The sequence below is a fragment of the Bombus vosnesenskii genome, unplaced genomic scaffold (genome assembly GCF_011952255.1).
Source record: "Bombus vosnesenskii isolate JDL3184/JDL3185 unplaced genomic scaffold, Bvos_JDL3184-5_v1.1 scf7180000013621, whole genome shotgun sequence".
Taxonomy (NCBI): domain Eukaryota; kingdom Metazoa; phylum Arthropoda; class Insecta; order Hymenoptera; family Apidae; genus Bombus; species Bombus vosnesenskii.
Window position 1 is genome coordinate 1 of NW_022883152.1, and position 21,458 is coordinate 21,458.

A 21,458-nucleotide genomic window follows, 5' to 3' on the forward strand; every position below is an offset into this window, starting at 1 on the left:
AAATAACGCAATCGAGGAATTGCAAAGCTTTGGCCATACTGAAGTGACACACGACATAAACATATATATATGTACGTATATTCACACGAGTTATACTATTGTCACTTTAAAACAATATTAATAAGTGAATGTCCTGATTGCGGTAGAATAAGGAAAAACGAGCGACAGACAAAAATTACTTCAATATCAAACAAAACTAAAGACCCGTCACTAAAAACTTTACTGATGACATTTATGAGCGGCCATGTTGGATTTACACGCATCATGGCGACAGGAATATTAGGGATTAATGGAAGTCAGGCGCGAGAAACAAATCATGAAAACACATTGTTAACACTTTTCTTTAATAAATTTTATGCGCAACTACAAATGTAAATATATATATATATATATAATTAATTAAAAAGGGGGGCAATATAAAATTAAAAAAAAAATAGATAATCTAACACTATCACATTTAAAATATATATATATATATATTGAACACAAAACAAAATATATCAAAAAATTAATAATAATAAGGAACATCAAACAGCGAACCAACGAAATTGAAGCAGCTACACTAAATCAAAATCGAAGCAAGGAGCTCCGGGATAAAGTTCGCTGAACTCACGCATACACCAATAGCGCGCAACAGGGGAAATTCCCTTTCTCCCAGAAGCATGGTGACGATGATGTGCCTCCAAAACCTCTTCGGGAATTTCATTAGCAAAACGAACTTTCACGCAACGATCGGTATCAACGATTTCAACCAGAGGGGGTTCCCTCTCCAATACGACGGTCTCTGCATCGAAGAAATTCTCGTCGAAAGTAACCAAATCGTCAAAGCCCAATTTCGACACGGTCTCGGCATCAATGTTGAATAGTTCCTCCAACCACTCTGATACTCGTGGTTTATCACAGGGCCGCTGCGTTTGATGGATCCTCCCGAGTCGCCCATGGGTTCTTCGGAATCCCTCTTTCGCTTGGGCTGAGAACAACACGGTATATTCTAAATAAAACGAAACAGAACGAATCAAGCAGACTAAAAACACGACTAAATACGTACCAGGGAAGTCTGGAAAGGAACCTCTGATGGAAATGCCTCCGCAGACATTGTCCGAACGTCGATCACCGAAGCCTAGGGGAACAACAAAAAAGGGAAAAAACATTAAGATCACAAAACAACCATAATATGCGAATATCCAAACTTACGAAAAATAACTCAACGAAGGAGGTCGTTGTTGTGGGAGAGCAGCGGAGTTGCGCGTGTTGCCCGAGCAAACATTGAAATGATAATGATGCTGCAGCCACCAGCCCTTCCACGCGCCGAAGAAACACCGGTAATTCCCACGGTACAGCACGTGGAAGTTTCTCGCGGAACGGACTAGATCAGCGTGGAATGCTTCAAATCTCCTAGACGCTAGCTCAGCAGAAACACCGGACTGATAGAAACTAAGTCGAAATACGGAATTTACATTTTGTCACGTACGATTCCAAGAAGCCCAAACTGCAACATCCCGATTCCCACGGAAGCGTACCCCCAGCGGACCACCACCCCGTGGGGGATGGCATTATAAATAAGCGTAGCAACATAGCGCGGCGTTCATTAGTTTGTTCATAATTCTTGCGATCGTTTGTTATTACGGCTCATTATTCTTTGCGTTCGTTATTGCGCTCATCACTGCGTTTAGAAATTTTGTATTGTATTTTGCGTTTCGGGGTCTTTAGTTTTTTCGGTAAAGAAAAGAGAGTCGCGACTAAGTAAAAGAAAATTTTATCTTTGAAGTCCTCATTTCATCGTTTAGACACAAACGCGCATTGTAATTGCGGTATTAATCCAGTTAGTAAATTGCTCAGTCTGTATTAAAATAGATAAATAAAGTAAGAGTTGATAATAAACTACATTCGAGTTCAAATAATAAACCCAACAAAAACTTCGACGACCACCGGAGCGGCTGAGGTAATGGCACCAGACAGCACCTACTCCTCAAGGTAAGAAAATTAATTTTGAAAATTTCCTTCTTCTCTGGTAATTTCGTTGCCCTCGAGAATCGAATTAAAACTTCCTATCATCGATCTCGTTTTATTTCCGTGAACGGTTTTGAAGATAGAATCATTGTTTAAACTTTAAATAAAATGGGTTGTCCGCTGTGTCGGCTTGTGCGAACGGTGTTTTCAGCTACTGAAACATCCGCTGATCTTCGCATTCCTCCTCCCACTGTTGTTAAAATATTACCCGTCTTTGGGCAAGGCTTGCGAAATCACACAAGTCCCGCACAGAAAGGGCTATTAAATACATCGTCGGAATCGATCGAAAATTAAGAACAATACCGGCATTGCTATTAACCGATATTCTTGCCATCATTGCATGCGACTGTCAGAGAGAAATAACAGAACAATTTCCCTTCGAAAATTTAACCAAAAGATCGTTCGCTGCGTTGGCTTGTGCAAACGGTGTTTTCGATTATCGAAAACAGCCATCGATCTTCGCATTCCTCCTCCCACTGTTGGTAAAATATTACCCGTCTTTGGGCAAGGCTTGCGAAATCACACGAGTTCCACGCAGAGAGGATCGTTAGAATCATCCTCGATTATTAAACTCAAAAGGCAAGAAAATCGTGGTAACAGAATCCATCGTAGTAAATGAATTGAGTTTCGGTTCTAACGGCAAACTACTACAGCGAAATTAAAAAAGAAGAAGAAGTCAAACGTAAATATAAATTTATATAAAACAACGAAAAATCTTACGTTCCTATCCAATCAAGCAACGCTAAAATATAAATATCCAGCTAATAAAATATATATACAATAACCTAAGCAATTCTACGTCGAAATAAAAATCCGTTCAACGAGGAAAAATATTCATTGTACCCAGCTTTAATCCTCTCCCGTGTATCCTTGCGCATAGCAGGTTAGCCGAAAAGTGAAATTCATTTACCAGTTGCATTAAGCGTCAGTTAACGCTACCCATTAAACGTAAAAGAAAATAATAAAAGTAAAATATTTTCAAATAGTCCTTAGACTATTTCTGGTGGCAGCAACTACCGTATTAATTAGAAATCTAAATCAGTATTAAATACACAGAAATATCATTTCAATTTATTTCCCTTCAGATTAAATTCAAACTCAAACTATAAAAAAAAAAAATTTTCAGTAAAATTTAAACTTAAGATTTGATCGATTTAAACAAATAGATACGTAACAGATTAGTAGTTATAAATTTTTGGTGGCAGCGGTGGGATCCGCTTCACGGAGGATTAAAGTTGGTTTAAACGGTTCGATTCGCTCCACAAAGGATTAAAGTTGTTACGATTATCGATAAAATATATACCTAAGAAATAATGTCGACTAAATTAGAATCGTTGGACAAAGACATGATCTTGATGTTATCGGAAAAACTCAAAGCATGGGATGCGAATTTTCGCGACATGAGTACAACATGAATAAATTACAAGACGATGTGCGTTCACTGAAAATAAAAAAAGAAAGCAAGACACCCGTATCATCGCCGATAATTTCCCAAGCGACAATACCGATAGAAGTTAATCCCCAATCAATTAAGTTAAAAGATGCCATAGAGACAGTACCAGTGTTCGACGGACATCGACCCTCGGTATTTCGATTTTTAAGAGCATGCGAGCGCGCACGAAACATGGTTCCTAAGCATCAAGAATCTCAGTTAGTAAAATTATTAACAAATAAGCTTCGCGGGCACGCGTTTCTCGCCATAGAAGACACAGAAGTAATAAGTTTAAACGATTTCGGGACTAAATTAAAAGATATGTTCGGTCCGGGAAAAACGGTTAACGAATATAAAGGGGAATTAGCTACAATATTTCAACGACCGGGAGAAGATATTTTGGACTACATAGAACGCGTCAAAGATCTCAGACTGGCGATAATGAACGGGGAAAGGTACGAGTACGGCACCGTATTTCAAGATAGGATAGATCGAGACACGAGGGAAGCTTTCGTTAAGGGGCTCCCAAACGAGGTGTATTTACGAGTAAAGATAGCAGGATACCAATCCTTGGACGATGCGTACCGCCAAGCCGTGAAAGCAACGCGAGAATTAAAACAAGTGAACAATAGAATTCGATACCGACATCCGACACCTTCGGATAATTATAACCAAAACAACGTTCATCCACCATACAATAGTATTTATACTGTAAACAACCGCCAGAACTGGAGATTTGTACCGCCGTCGCGGAAACATCTAAACAACCCGGGAATAGAAGAAAATGTCAGGAAAGAAACAAGAGCAATAATTTGGGAAGAAAAATGCATAAATAAATACCTCGATAGAGATCTAAATCAAAAGAGAGATGCTGATCATTTCAACCAATCAACTTTTCAATACAAACATCATTCCGTTGCTGTGATAAGGAATAATGTCACGTTAAATAATAAGAGGACGCACGGTGCCATAGACAGGATCATGAGTGAGAAATTTTCTGAGTTACCAAACAAGATAAATAATATTAGTGCCAAAGAACTTTCAGACGATGCAGAAACTAGGAAATTGAACGACGAGACGACAGGCAACGCTTATCCACTGCCTAACATCACAGAGATATTGGACCCGCTGGGAAATGCGAATTGCCTCTCCACGCTCGACTCCATGAAAAGCAAGACTCCGCGAATTTCGTGAATGTTTCAACCATAATAGGAAAAGAGATAGCGAGTGCATCTCACTCAAAAACTTCTATAAAGCCATCAGAAGGAAACTTTATTGAGCTCAAAGCCAAATCGTTAAATTGCAAGAAAGATCACACTATAGAAAATAAAAATATAGCTATTCCTAAATCCAAAACAGAATCTATAAGCAAAAAGGTTTGTAATAAAAATTCAAGGAATAATTCTAAATCTACCAAAAATATTCCTAAACGTTTCATACAAATAAATAATAATTTAATTATAATAAGCACTTCCAGTGAAACTATTTATTCTGAAAAGGTAGAGAAAAATAAAGGTGTTATGAATAAAGTAAATAAAGAAGGAAAAAGGGTAACTAAGGAAAAGGATTCTAAACATTTTCAAGCTGAAGAAACGCAAGTTCAGCGAGCTCAAAGAAATAAAAAGGGAGAAAATAGGGAATCACCAGTCGAAGATATATATAAAAACTTGAATAAATACGCTAGCCATTGGATTATAATTGGATTAAAAATACTTTATTGGTTACTACATCTAATATTTGACGTAAGTAACATAGTAGGTAGTGCTGATCTTATGATTCCCCCAGGAAAATATAGATGGTATCACACTATACTATATACAAAATATTTTTGGGTTAATATGGCTGCGGCACTTTCAAAAATTTGTATTTTGAATGCTATTAGCAAGCAATTGGATAATTGGATCGATGTCAGTAAACTTGCGTCTTGGCGCAAAATAAAAACTAAAATGAAGGAAAGGAACGAAATTCTCCCCGCACAAATTAGTTTCGGACATCTAGCCAGAGAACCTATCGGTGAAGTAACAATCGAAGAGAACATGGAACCAACATGCGCAGAATATCTCGAAGATCTGTTCAATAAAATTAACACTGTACAACGAATGGCAAGAGAAAATTTGATAAAATTCAAACTAAGACTTACGATCGACGAATTAACCCTCAAGATTTTAAAACAGGAGATTCGATATATCTACTAAAAGAACCCAGTAAAGGAAAATTCTCCGATCAATATACTGGACCATACAAAGTGCTAGAAATCTTGCAGAACCAAAACGTCAAGATCGAAGTAAAAGGGATTCCGCGAACGGTGCACTTAAACAAGTTAAAACTAGCGCATAACCGAAATAAGCAATGAATAAAGCGATTTCAGTGGGCAACGTAGTGCGGTAGTATATGTTATAGTGCTGTTCGTCGAATAACGCAGATACCGAACACCTAAAAGGAAAAAGGAAAATTATTATACGTGTTTCAATTATTGCTTAAATATAAAACGTGTTAACTCAATGAACAATTAACTAGCGAAGGTGAAAGTTACCTTGTGAACAAGTGATCCACATACAAGAAAGTGTACGTGCAAGTATAGGTTATGGGTCCTTGTTCGTGGAACACAATGTGTGACAGCTACCTAAAATAAGCGAATAAATCATCTTCAATTGTCTCAGTGCAAAATACAAGGTTATTAAATGTTATAACTATATTATGGATAAATCAAAAGGAGGTGTGACACTGTTCGTCGAATAATACAGATAGCGAAAACCTAAAAAGAAAAAAAGGGAAAATTATTATGTGTACTCCAATTATTGTTTGAATATACAACGTGTCGATTCAATAAATAATTAAAAGAGTGGAAGTGAAAGTTACCTTGTAAACAAGTAATCATCATACAAGAAGGTCTACGTGCAAAATAGGTTATGGCTCCCTGCTTGCGGAACACCATGCACCAGCTGAAAATAAACGAACGAATTAACTTCAGTTGCCTTAATGCAAAGAGCAGCATCGCTAAATGTTATAACGGTGCTGTGGAGGCGTGGCACTGTTCGTCGAATGACACAGATAGCGAAAACTTGGAAAAAGAAAAGAAGTTTATTACGAGTGCTCCAATTACTGTTTGAATGTAAAACGTGTTAGTTCAACGAATAACTAAAACAGTGAAAGTGCAACTTACCTCGTGAACAATCAATCACCATACAAGGAAGTGTACATGCATGGATTTCGCAGATTAACAAGAAGAAATAAAATAGCTGATAAGTATAGAAAGTGGTTAGAAAATAATTAAGATAGATTAATTGAGAGTTAGTAATAAATATAACCGGAGTAAAAGGATATTTTATTATGTAATAATCTACGTAGTATTGTGATGTTAATTTGTAATGCACAATAGCGGTCGCACATACAATGCATTATATATATATATTGAATTAAATAAATTAAACACCACCTTTATGACCACAGATATAAGACGATTGAAGGCAGCCGTAGTAAGTATCCAAGGCATATCAAAGAATCGGATGATGTTGCGGGAACGATCCAGGTAAGTGATGCAGCATCGAAAGAGTAGAATCTGAAGAATTACAGACAATATTAATCTAACAAGTAGATTTTAATCACTAATAAAGAAACCAATTCATATCATACACAAAATAATAGCAAATAGCAAGTACATGCAATAATAAATTAATAGGGAAAATAAGAAAGGTTAATAAACACAGGAATAGGTTAGAAATTAATCAAGATAGACTAACTAAATATTAACAACATGACTGAACTCGGTGCAAAAGAATAAAGTTACGCTACACAAAATATCTGGTAACACAATACACAAAAAACATTAACTAAATTAAACAAGATCCATATAAATGCAAGTCACGTATAATCAAAACAATGACTATTGAAATTCGGTAACAACACAATCCATGCTATCACATTAAAGTAGCACACGGTATTGACATACACAATATCATAATACACAAAACAATATTACAGAAACATTACTAAATAAAATTATAGTAATTAACAATTAATTAGCTATTTCAACAACACGCTACTGTTGACATTAAACCAACGATACACGCAAGCGACCATGTTGAAAAATTCGTCGCGCGTACCCCACACATACGCACCTCATCACAAATAATAGCCAATACAATGTAATACAGCATCATAATAGCAATGTTAGGTACGAATAAAAAAAAACAAGAAAAAAAAAGGGGAGAGAGTTAAGGAAAATATATATAATAAATAACAACTAACATAATCATAACATATTATATATATTATATTATATACAGAGATACAGTATTCATACAAGGAACAGGTCCGAATGAAACATATATATAAAAAAAAAAAAAAATATAATATATATATATATATTAACTATTTTTGTATGTGTGTACAGAACTGATGGCGAATTCATCAACCATTCTCTGAACGACGGATGGAAGAACATGTAGGTGTTGTCCAGACGTTTCACGAGGAATCTAGAGAGCATTTTGAATCTCTGCAGAAAATCCTTCCATGCATGCTCGTTTACAAAAACCTGACAGACATCGAAAGAATTTTTTTTTAGTCCAAGGAATAGCAATCCGCACCGTAGAACTGTAAAGCACCTGTACGCCACTCACGAAACCAAATACTTTTGCTATCCATCTGTAAACAAACAACATCTATAACTATACATATAATTTTCACTTATGTTTACCAATATATATACACGCATGTTGTAAAGTAGGCGATATTTATAACACTCACTTCCATTGATAATGCAAGTGACTCGTAAAATAAGTCGTCATATTTACCATTACACGCACATATATATATATATATATATATATTCAAAGACAAGCTATAATTGTAATATCTATTCCTATTGATAATGTATACTTATATATTTATAACGATAAAACAAATCTCATCTATATTACTTACCAATACGTATGCATATATGTATATAATTATAACCCAGGTAGCATTCATAATATTTATTTTCACTGATAACATGTACGTAAAACCTAAAATAAAACAAAGGTTTTAACAATAAGAAAAAAAAAGAGAAAAAAATACATATAAATATAAAAATTTTCTTTTTCTATATATATATATTAATAATAATAAAAGGTTATTCTTATTTCTAATAAACTCGAAAGTAAAATGACAAATGACAACATTATACCATGATATACCGACACAAAGACGCACCACACAGAAGAAACTAATAGAGAACGCTTTAAGCTTGGCAAACTTACCGCCCGACGAATTTGCATACACCATAACCAAAACCCAGGACACATGGCTCTGATCGCAGGAGAAGCGGTCCATATAGTCAAAAGCATTCCGGTACAAGTAAAAGTACGACATACAACAAAATGCTACTCGGAGCTACCCGTTTGGCAAGGGAATCGCACCACACAAACTCCGCCCGGACGTACGCCAAACGTGGCAATATTCAGCACCATCGTCGTTGGCCACGAGCGGAATATACACCCAAAAAGACTTCGATGCACTACGGGACCACGTCATGTTCCCGGCAGAAAAAACTGCAGTCTTAAACACATTGGCCAGAGGAGCGACAGGAAAAACAATCATCCCTGGAACAGTAAACATCCTGGGAATGAAGGGCGATAACATCGGTAGTCACTCAACAACAAGCGACATCTACGTCCGCCTTGAGCAAACTCAGAGACACCATCAGTCAAATTTCCTTTGGAAATTTGAACTCCAAGGGCGGGGGTGTCACGCCCCGCGCTCCGCACGCGCCGTAACGAGAACAAGAAAACTATTCTATACAAAACGCGCGAATAAAGATTTGAATACACAAACGAACACACGGCGCTACGAAACTAAAGGAAGGATTAACAAAGCGAGGGCGACTAATAAATCCAATCGGTATAAAATAAAATAAAATAAATAAAACCAGCTAACGGATTGAACGAGTTACGAACCAAACAAATAAACTAGGAAATAAGAATAACTACGGAAAGGGAAATAATTGAAACGCCAGAAATACGAGTATATATAAATATATTTTAATCAATCAACTTGAAGAGTTACATATAAGTATAAACATATATGCTAGGCACGTAATAAATTAGTAACTATTAGAGTTAGCGCTTATAATACTATGCAATAAATACAATATTATCAATTTGTGAAATATAAGTATATACAAAGTTAAAAACTAATAGTCTAACGAATACATAAAACATACAATATTGTATTATTAAAGAAATAAAAGTTACATTGTCAGAAACATATATATATGTGTGCGCATTCTATTAAACAGATACATACTTAAAACTAGCCTACGTTCCGGTAAAGAATTATAAAATAAGAACTACATTACGAAACATGCATGTCTATATATATGTCGGAGATGAAAGAACACCGGAGCCTTTGGAATTTTGGATAATCCCGCAACATTGTAACCTAGAGTCTACTATAGCTGTAATTGAACAATTGTAGTTATTCAACCCGATTGTAATTGTTCGAGAGTCGTGATAATGAGCTTGGGCTCGAGGCGACAGTCAGTCGCCGAACGTAGCCGCGGTCACGGGATGAACGCTTTGCCTAACAAAGGTATGGAGTAATTCTATAGCTCTCCTTAAAAGAAATATTCGTGGCGACACGCGACAGTAAACATTCCAACGGTTTCTGTCCCGTGGTTGGCCACACGCAGACACTATTCTTCGAGTAAGATGATTGCCAGATGTCGATGCGTCTCCGCAGTACATGTTCGGCTAGCCCGAGGGCCCGTTATAAATCTTAAGGTTTAGTTAACTAAAGTCCTTCAAACAGACAAACAGTCTCAGTCCCAACTACGGGAAGATAGGGGAGACATATTTTTCAACGAGCGGCGTCTCCCACTAGCAACTTTCCCTCGAGGGCGGCTAGCATCTTTTTCTAACCACCGATATGGAGATTGACCAATTAGCAGCAACGCCAATTTCCCTTACTTTCTGAACGAAGGCTTTTCTCGACGAATCCGATGATCTCGTATCCTTAGACACACCCCGTTATAGTTTTCCTCTGTGGCATCATCGGGACGGGAAAGGCATTCTTTCTCGCGATCTCATTGATGAAAGGAGTAATTCTTTACGATCAGTGAATATTACGCGTCCGACTTAGATTTTGTGAGTACGTTCATCTATCATCCCGTCGACCGCGGATTCGTTATTGAACCTAGGATCATTGTCATTAGTATCTCGAGCACCTAACTACCGCGGTTACTTGTCCGGTTCTATAATAATCGTATTTGCACTAGTCAATGTCTTCTCCATTGCATAACGACAACGTGTAACCCAAACGAAGATTCGTTTCACGCCCCTAACCCTAATTCTAATGTAAACCCGACATATAAATATATAAATTATATTCTAAACTAAACTACTATTAATGTATGCTCTTTCGATAATCTAAGATACATACTTAAAACTAGCCTACGTTCCGGTAAAGAGTTATAAAATAAGAACTACGCTACGAAACATGCATGTCTCTATACAAACTTATAAAAATCTATATTCTAACCTACTACTAATCTCTGTGCATTCTACAATCTAAAATACATACTTAAAACTAGCCTACATGCCGGTAAAGCATTATAAAATAAGAACTACATTATGAAACATGCATGTCTCTATATAAACATATAAATAATTTATTTTTCTAAACTAAAACTACTATTAATAATCTACAAAAGAAATAGAACACACAACGCAACACTTGGGACTAAGCGACAACCTGTCGATAGCCCAAACGCTCAAAATAATTAACATCGCAACGTCTTGAGGAATTGCATACAGAAATTTTATCATCAAACACAAATATGTAAACACACATTAAACGCACAATAATCTAGAAACAAAACCCTCAATACTATGTTGTCACACTACAAGATATATATGTATATATGAAATCAAATGATTGACACATAACCTCAAATACACGACACTATATCACTAAAGAATCTGAATGAAAATCACTTTGCCAGAAATATATACATATATACGCGTGCGTGTGCGTGTTCTATCTTATTAAAAGAAATTAATATAAAATAAATAATTAACATTTCATTTCGTATGAACACTATATGGGCAAGAGAGATATGCATATAAATACGTATATATATATATATATGTAGGTGTGAGTGCATATGTTTTATATTATCGAATACTCTATAAAATAAGCTACTCGAAACAATAAATAATGCAATCGAAGAATTACAAAACATTAGCTATACTGAAGTGACACACAACATAAACATATATATATACGTATATTCACACGAGTTATACTATTGTCACTTTAAAATAATATTAATAAATAAATGTCCTAATTGCGGTAGAATAAGGAAAAACGAGCGACAGACGAAAAATTACTTCGATATCAAACAAAACTAAAGACCCGTCACTAAAAACTTTACTGATGACATTTATGAGCGGCCATGTTGGATTTACACGCATCATGGCTACAGGAATATTAGGGATTAATGGAAGTCAGGCGCGAGAAACAAATCATGAAAACACATTGTTAACACTTTTCTTTAATAAATTTTATGGGCAACTACAAATGTAAAAATATATATATATATATTTAAATAAAAGGGGGGAAATATAAAAATTAAAAAATTAATTAACAAATGTAAAATAGATAACCTAACACTATCAGACTTAAAAAAAAAAAAATATATATATATACATATATATATATATATACACACATTGAACACAAAACAAAATATGTCAAAATTAATAATAATAAGGAACATCAAAACAGCGAACCAACGAAATTGAAGCAGCTACAATAAATCAAAATCGAAGCAAGGAGCTCCGGGATAAAGTTCGCTGAACTCACACATACACCAATAGCGCACAACAGGGGAAATTCCCTTTCTCCCAGAAGCATGGTGACGAAGATGCGCCTCCAAAACCTCTTCGGGAATTTCATTCGCAAAACGAACTTTCACGCAACGCTCGGTATCGACGATTTCAACCAGAGGGGGTTCCCTTTCCAATATGACGGTCTCCGCATCGAAGAAATTCTCGTCGAAAGTAACCAAATCGTCAAAACCCAATTTCGACACATCCTCGGCACCAATGTAAAACAGTTCCTCCAAACTCCCCGACACTCGTGGTCCATCACAAGGCCGCATGCGCTTGATGGGTTCCCCCGAGTCGCCCATGGGCTCTTCGGAATCCCTCTTTCGCTTGGGCTGGAAACAACACGGTATATTTTAAATAAAACGAAACAGGACGAACCAAACGAACTAAAAATAAGACTAAATACGTACCAGAGAAGTCTGGAAAGGAACCTCTGATAGAAACGACTCGGCAAACATGGTTCGAACGTCGATCACCAAAGCCTAAGGAAATAGCAAAAAAGGGAAAAACAATCAAAATCACAAAACAATCTTAATATGCAAACATCCAAACTTACGCAAAACAATTCGAAGGAGGAGGTCTTTGTTATGGGAGAGCAGCGGAGTTGCGCGTGTTGCCCGAGCAAACTTTAAAATGATAATGATGCTGCAGCCACCAGCCCTTCCACGCGCCGAAGAAACACCGGTAATTCCCACGGTACAGCACGTGGAAGTTTCTCGCGGAACGGACTAGATCAGCGTGGAATGCTTCAAATCTCCTAGACGCTAGCTCAGCGGAAACACAGGACTGATAAAAAACTAAGTCAAAATATGAAATTTACATTTTGTCACGTACGATTCCAAGAAGCCCAAACTGCAACATCCCGATTCCCACGGAAGCGTACCCCCAGCGGACCACCACCCCGTGGGGGATGGCATTATAAATAAGCGATGCAACATAGCGCGGCGTTCTTTAATTCTTTATTCGTTCTTCAGTTCATTATTCGTTCATTAGTTTGCGATCGTTTGTTACTACGGCTCATTATTCTTTGCGTCTAGAAATTTGTATAAGTATTTGCGTTTCGGGGTCTTTAGTTTTTCGATAAAGAGAAGAGAGTCGCGATTAAATAAAGTAAAACTTTAAGTCTTCATTACGATATCAATTCAGTTAGCAAGTCACTCAATTTGTATCGAAATAGTTTAATAAAGTAAAGGTTGATAGAAAACTATATTCGAGATTAAATAATAAACCCAACAACCTTCGACGATCACCGGGACAGCTGGAGTGATGGCACCCGATAGCACCTTTTCCTCAAGGTAAGCAAATTAAATTTAAAAAACTTTCTTCTTCTCTGGCAATCTCGTTGTCCTCGAGAATTGAATCAAAACCTCCTATCATCGATTTCATTTACGGTTTTAAAGATAGAAATATTGCTTAAATTTTAAACAAAGGAGTTGTCCGTTGTGTCGGCTTGTGCGAACGGTGTTTTCAGCTACTGAAACACCCACTGATCTTCGCATTCCTCCTCCCATTGTTGGTAAAATATTACCCATCTTTGGGCAAGGCTTGCGAAATCACACAAGTCCCGCTCAGAAAGGACTAATAAATATATCGTCGGGGTCAGTTGAAAATCAAGAACGATACCGGTATTGCTATTAACCGATATTCTTGCCATTCTTGCATGCGATTATAAGAAAGATATAACAAAACAATCCCCCCTTCGGGAAATTAACCAAAAGATCGTTCGCTGTGTCGGCTCGTGTAAACGGTGTTTTCAATTATCGAGCACACCCATCGATCTTCGCCTTCCTCCTCCCACTGTTGGTAAATTATTACCCGTCTTTGGGCAAGGCTGGCGAAATCACATGAGTCCCACACAGAGAGGATCGTTAGAATTATCCTCGATAGCTAAACTCAAAAGGCAAGAAAATCGTGGCGACAGAATCCATCGGGGTAAATGAATTAAGTTCGGTCTTAACAGCGAAATTAAAAGAGAAGAAGAAGTCAAACGAAAAAATAAATTTAGATAAAACAACAAACAATCTCACATTCCTATCTAATCCAGCAACGCTAAAATATATATATATCTAGCTAACCAAATATACATACATAATAACCTATACCATTTTACATTCAAATAAAAATCCGTTCAACGAGGAAAATATTTATTGTACCCAGCTTTAATCCTCTCCCGCGCTAGTATCCCTGCGCATAGCAGGTTAGCCGAAAAGTGAAATTCGTTTACCAGTTGCATTAAGCGTCAGTTAACGCTACCCATTAAACGCAAAAGAAAATAATAAAAAAAAAAATATATAAAATATTTTTTGAAATAGTCTTTGGACTATTTCTGGTGGCAGCAACTACCGTATTAATTAATAACCTAAATCGGAATTAAATACACAATAATATCATTTTAATTTATTTCTTTTCCGATTAAATTCAAAACTCAAACTCAACTACAAAAAAAAATTTTTCAGTAAAATCCAACCTTAGATTTGATCGATTTAAACAAACAAATTGATACGTAACACCGTTTAAGCGTCGAAACAAGCAAAATCGCTCGCAAATCGCGGAGATTTCGTCGATTTTGATGAAATCTAGCCGTCATTTCCCTCCCGCTGGAGATATTTCGACGTTTAAGAGCTCGTTGAACACCATTTCTCAGCGCAAATGCAATGCACTACCGTTTAAGCGTCGAATAGCAAAATCGCTCGCAAATCGCGAAGATTTCATCGATTTTGATGAAATATAGCCGTCATTTCCTTCCCGATGGAGATATTTCGACGTTTAAGCGCTCGTTGAACTCCATTTTACAATGCAAATGCAATGCACTACCGATTAAGCGTCGAAACAATCAAAATAGCGCGCAAATCGCGAAGATTTCGTCGATTTTGACGAAAATTAACTGTCATTTCCTTCCCGTTGGAGATATTTCGACGTTTAAGCGCTCGTTGAACTCCATTTCACAATGCAAATGCAATGCACTACCGTTTAAGCTTCGAAACAAGCAAAATCACTCGCAAATCGCGAAGATTTCGTCGATTTTGATGAAATATAGCCGTGAATTACCTCCCGCTGGAGATATTTGGACGTTTAAGCGCTCGTTGAACTCCATTTCACAGTGCAAATGCAATGCACTACTGTTTAAGCGTCGAAACAAGCAAAATAGCTCACAAATCGCGAAGATTTCGTCGACTTTGATGAAATATAGCCGTGAATTCCCTCCCGCTGGAGAGATTTCGACGTTTAAGCGCTCGTTGAACTCCATTTTACACTGCAAATGTAGTGCACTACCGTTTAAGCGTCGAAACAAGCAAAATAGCTCGCAAATCGCGAAGATTTCGGCTATTTTGACGAAAACTATCTGTCATTTCCTTCCCGTTGGAGATATTTCGACGTTTAAGCGCTCGTTGACCTCCATTTTACACTGCAAATGCAGTGCACTTGTTACGTATTAGTTTATTGACATCGATCAAATTTTAAATTTAAATTATACCGAAAAATTTTTTTTTGTTGAGTTTGAATTTAGTCTGAAGGGAAATAAATTGAAATGATATTATTGAGTATGTAATACTGATTTAGATTTCTAATTAATACGGTAGTTGCTGCCACCAGAAATAGTCTAAGGACTATTTCAAAATATTATTATTTATTATTTTAAAAAAAATGCTTATTTTTATTATTTTTTTTTTGTTTAATGGGTAGCGTTAACTGACGCTTAATGCAACTGGTAAACGAATTCCACTTTTCGGCTAACCTGCTATGTGCAGGGATACTGGCACGGGAGAGGATTAAAGCTGGGAACAATAAATATTTGTCCTCGTTCAACGGATTTTTATTTGAATGTAGAATTGCTTATATTATTTCCTTTATATATATTTTATTAGCCGGATATATATATTTTAGCGTTGCTGGATTGGATAGGAATGTGAGATTTTTCGTTGTTTTATATAAATTTATTTTTACGTTTGACTTCTTCTTCTCTTTTAATTTCGCTGTAATAGTTTGCCGTTAGAACCGAAACTCAATTCATTTACTACGATGGATTCTGTTATCACGATTTTTTTGCCTTTTGAGTTTAATAATCGAGGATGATTCTAACGATCCTCTCTGTGTGAGACTCGTGTGATTTCGCAAGCCTTGCCCAAAGACGGGCAATATTTTGCCAACAGTGGGAGGAGGAATGTGAAGATCGATGGGTGTTTTCGATAATCGAAAACACCGTTTGCACAAGCCAACACAGCGAACGATGCTTTGGTTAAATTTTCGAAGGGAAATTGTTCTGCTATATCTCTCTTACAATCGCATGCAATGATGGCAAGAATATCGACTAATAGCAATGCCGGTATTGCTCTTAATTTTCGATTGACCCCGACGATGTATTTAATAGTCCTTTCTGTGTGGGACTTGTGTGATTTCGCAAGCCTTGCCCAAAGACGGGCAATAATTTGCCAACAATGGGAGGAGGAATGCGAAGATCAGTGGGTGTTTCAGTAGCTGAAAACACCGTTCGCACAAGCCGACACAGCGGACAACCCTTTTGTTTAAAGTTTAAACAATGATTCTATCTTCAAAACCGTTCACGGAAATAAAACGAGATCGATGATAGGAAGTTCTAATTCGATTCTCTAGGGCAACGAAATTATCAGAGAAGAAGGAAATTCTCAAAATTAATTTTCTTACCTTGAGGAGTAGGCGCTGTCTGGCGCCATTACCTCAGCTGCTGGTGGTCGTCGAAGTTTTTGCTCGGTTTATTACTTGAACTCGGATATAGTTTACTATCAACTTTTACTTTATTTATCTATTTCGATACAGACAGAACAATTTACTAACTGGATTAATACCGCAATTACAATGAGCGTTCAAAGATAATATTTTCTTTTTACTTAGTCGCGGCTCTCTTTTCTTGACCGAAAAACTAAAGACCCCGAAGCGTAAAATACTATACAAAATTTCTAAAGATTAACGCAATAACGAACGTAGTAACAATGAACAGAAAGAGTGAACAAAATAATTATGAACCGTAATAACGAAGATCGCAATAATAATGAACAAAGAATAAAGAACGGTAATAACAGTGATCACTATAATAATGAGCGAAGAATAATGAACGTAATAAGAATGTTCACCAGAATAATAATGAGCGCTGCTCTTTTTTTTGCTTCGCTTATTTATAATGCCATCCTCCACGGGGTGGTGGTCCGCTGGGGGTACGCTTATGATTGTTTTTGCGATTTTGATGTTTCTCCCTTTTTTGTTGTTTCCCTAGGTTTCGGTGATCGATGTTAGAACAATGTTTGCGGAGGCATTTCCATCAGAGGTTCCTTATTATTATTATTTTTTTCCTTTTAAATGTCTTTTGTTTTTATGTATGATATATATATATATGTCGGGTTTACATTAGAATTAGGGTTAGGGGCGTAAAGCGAATCTTCGTTTGGATTACACGTCATCGTTATGCAATAGAGAAGACATTGGCTAGTGCAATTACGATTACCATAGAATCGGACAAGTAACCGTGGTGATTAGATACTCGAGAGACTAATGACAATGATCCTAGGTTCAATAACGAATCCGCGGTCGACGGGATGATAGATGAACGTACTCACAAAATCTAAGTCGGACGCGTAATATTCACTGGTCGTAAAGAATTACTCCTTTCATCAATGAGATCGCGAGAAAGAATGCCTTTCCCTTCCCGATGATGCCACAGAGGAAAACTATAATGGGGTGTGTCTAAGGATACGAGATCATCGGATTCGTCGAGAAAAGCCTTCGTTCAGAAAGTAAGGGAAATTGGCGTTGCTGCTAATTGGTCAATCTCCATATCGGTGGTTAGAAAAAGATGCTAGCCGCCCTCGAGGGAAAGTTGCTAGTGGGAGACGCCGCTCGTGGCAAAATAGGTCTCTCCTGCCTTCCCGTAACTGGGACAAAGACTGTGTATCTGTTGAAGGATTTTAGGTAACTAGATATTAGTGTTTATGACGGTCTTCGGGCTAGCCGATCACGTACTGTGGAGACGCGTCGACATCTGATAAACATCCTGCCCGGAGAATAGGATCTGCGTGTGGCGAGCTACGGGACAGAAACTGTTGGAATGTTTACTGCCACGTGCCGCTACAAATCTTTCTTTTAAGGAGAGCTATAGGTTTACTCAATGCCTTTGTTAGATGGAGAGTTCGTCCCGTTGACCGCGGCCACGTTCGGCGACTAATTATCGCCTTGAGCCCAAGCTCATTGTCACAAGTCTCAAACAAATACAATTGGTTAGAATGACGGCAAATCGTTTAGTTACAACTGTAGATTTTAATTACAATGTTTTTATGGATTTTCCCGAGGTTTCAGAGGGAAGGCACCGGTGTCCTGTTATCTCCGACATATATATATATATATATATATATATATATATTTTAAATGTGATATCTATTTTATGTTTGTTAAATATATGTATTTTAATTTTATATTTCCCCTTTTAATTGGTTATATATATATATATATATTTTTTTTTCACATTTGTAGTGGCGCACAGATTTTATTAAAGAAAAGTGTTAACAATGTGTTTTCATGATTTATTTCTCGCGACTGACTTCCATTAATCCCTAATATTCCTGTCGCCATACGCGTATAAATCTAACATGGCTGCTCATAAATGTCATCAGTAAAGTTATAGCGACGGGTCTTTAGTTTTGCTTGATATCGAAGTAATTTTCCGTCTGCCGCTCGTTTTTCCTTATTCTACCGCAATTAGAACATTTATTTATTAATATTGTTTTAAAGTGACAAAAGTATTGTTCGTGTGAATAGACGTATATATATATATATATATATATTTATGTTGTGTGTCATTTTAATATGGCTAATGTTTTGTAATTCTTCGATTGCGTTATTTATTGTTTTGAGTAGTTTATTTTATAGAGTATTCGATAATATAAAACATACGCGCACACATACATATATATATATATATATATATATATATATACGTATTCATATGCATATTTCTCTTGGCAGTGTAGTATTCATACGAAATGAAATGTCAATTATTTATTTATCCTTTACCGGAATGTAGGCTAGTTTTAAGTATGTATCTTAGATTATCGATTTGATAGAATTCGCACACATATATATATATATATTTCTGACAATGTAACCTTCATTTCTTTAATAATACAATATTGTATGTTTTATGTATTCGTTAAACTATTAGTTTTTGACTTCATGTATACTTATATTTCATAAATTGATAATATTGTATTTGTTGCATAGTATTGGAAGCACTGTCTCTAATATTTACTAGGTTATTACATGTTCGGCATATATGTTTATACTTATATGTAACTCTCCAAATTGATTGATTGAAATATATTTATATATATATATGTCGGATCACGATTCGAATTTTGGGCGCGCGACGACTCTTCATGTGGACTAGCCATCGTTTCACAAAGCCGAGATTTTATTTACACGTATATACAGGTCTATCACTAAGCTTAACAAATAATAAGTACAACTAATAATAAGTCTAACAAACACTAAGCCTAATGAATAATACGATCTACGAATAATTAAATTAAATAATACTATTAGCAATGTTTGAGTTCAAACGAATCCACGGTCACCGGGATAACTCCTTACTAAGCGAAACTAACTTAGATGCAAATGCGATCGTCGAAAATGCTCGATGTATCACTCTCCAAGGCAATCGCAAGAATACCAGCCTCGTGGAGATCTTTCTCCCTGTACGATTGCATTTTGTTTTCTATACCCGTTTGGAAGCATCGAGAAGGTTCCAAACGCCGTTGCTAGGCACACTCGTTGGAAGCATCGAGAAAGTTCCAAACGCCGTTGCTAGGCAGTTTCTGCCTGGAGTTTTGATTACTAATACAATGTATATCCCATTGCATCGGCACCTCCGTGGCAACATCACACGTGGCTCGGCCCGCTCTCGAGGCCGCATTTTTTTTTTTTTTTTTTTTTATTTATTTGTTGAAATTACAATCAATTCTCGCGTTGAGAATTTTCAGTAATTTTTCTGGCGTGGCGCAGTGACATGGCTATTTATTTACAATAAGTTAATACTATTATAGCTAGGTATAATTTATAAGTATTATAAGTAAGTGCATATGCTTAATTTGGATAATTATGTGAATCTGACGTTTAGATCTAGCGGGTAGTGCCTCTTCAGCCTGCGAGTCTGGTCCGTCGTATGGAGTAGTCCAGTGATTAGGGGGTTTTGGTGTTTGTTGATTCTTTTGCTGTATCTGTTGCTATATTTTGCTATTTCCTCTTTGACGGTGGGTATCTTGAGGTCGCGGTGTATTGTTTCATTGGTTACATACCAAGGTGCGTCAATTAGGGATCTTAGCGTTTTCGATTGAAAGCGTTGGAGTATTTCAATGTTGGAGTTACTTGCTGTTCCCCATAGTTGGATTCCGTAGGTCCAGACAGGTTTTATTACGGTCTTGTAGAGGGTAATTTTATTCTGTATATTTAGTTTGGAGCGTCGGCCCGTGAGCCAATAGAGTTTTTTTAGTTTGTCCTTTAGTTGCTTCCTTTTATCTGAGATGTGTGTCTTCCACGTTAGTCTCCTGTCCAGGGTCATGCCCAGGTATCGGACTGTGTCCCTGCTAGGAACTGTTGCATTGTTGATGGTGACCTGGGGGCAGGTTTGTTTTCGGAGCGTGAAGGTTACATGTGTGGATTTCTTTTCGTTGACTTTGAAGCCCCATTTGTGAAACCACTTTTCCATGGAGTCGAGACTTCGCTGGAGAGTGGATGAGGCTATTACCGGGTCAGCGTGGGAAGCTAATAGCGCTGTGTCGTCTGCAAATGTCGCTATTGTTATATCATTTGATATGGGTAGGTCGGCAGTGTAGATGGAGTACAGTAGGGGTCCGAGGACACTACCTTGGGGTATGCCGGCTTCTATTGGGAATGTTGCGGAAGTGGCGTCTAGGTATTTAACCATGAATTGCCTATTGGTTAGGTAAGATTTTAGGATGGAGTAGTAGGGGTGGGGTAGGATCTTTTTAAGTTTGTATAGTAGCCCTTCATGCCATACTTTATCGAATGCCTGTTGGATGTCTAGGAAGACCGCTGAGCAATATTTTTTCTTTTCGAGTGTTTGGCTGATCGTATGAGTTAGGCGGTGGATTTGCTCTACTGTA

The 21,458-nt window shown here is 36.9% G+C and overlaps 1 protein-coding gene across 1 annotated transcript; it reads right to left on the minus strand.

Moving 5' to 3' along the window:
• Positions 1-452: 452 nt before the first annotated feature.
• Positions 453-13,966, minus strand: LOC117238821. Its single transcript, XM_033504032.1, has 4 exons — positions 13,952-13,966; positions 12,869-13,040; positions 1,049-1,120; positions 453-970 (listed from the first exon to the last, which is right to left on the minus strand). Exons 1-4 carry the CDS (start codon positions 13,964-13,966, stop codon positions 558-560), a joined length of 672 nt encoding a protein of 223 aa, XP_033359923.1. The 3' UTR covers positions 453-557.
• Between the last annotated feature and the right edge of the window lie 7,492 nt (positions 13,967-21,458).

Excerpts from the sequence above, each read along its gene's own strand:
- LOC117238821 (XM_033504032.1), bottom strand. Across the intron at positions 1,121-12,868 it reads CCTCCTTCGAATTGTTTTGC|GCTTCGGTGATCGACGTTCG; the intron begins GTAAGTTTGGAT and ends TTGTTCCCCTAG. Across the intron at positions 971-1,048 it reads TTCCTTTCCAGACTTCCCTG|CCCAAGCGAAAGAGGGATTC; the intron begins GTACGTATTTAG and ends TGTTGTTCTCAG.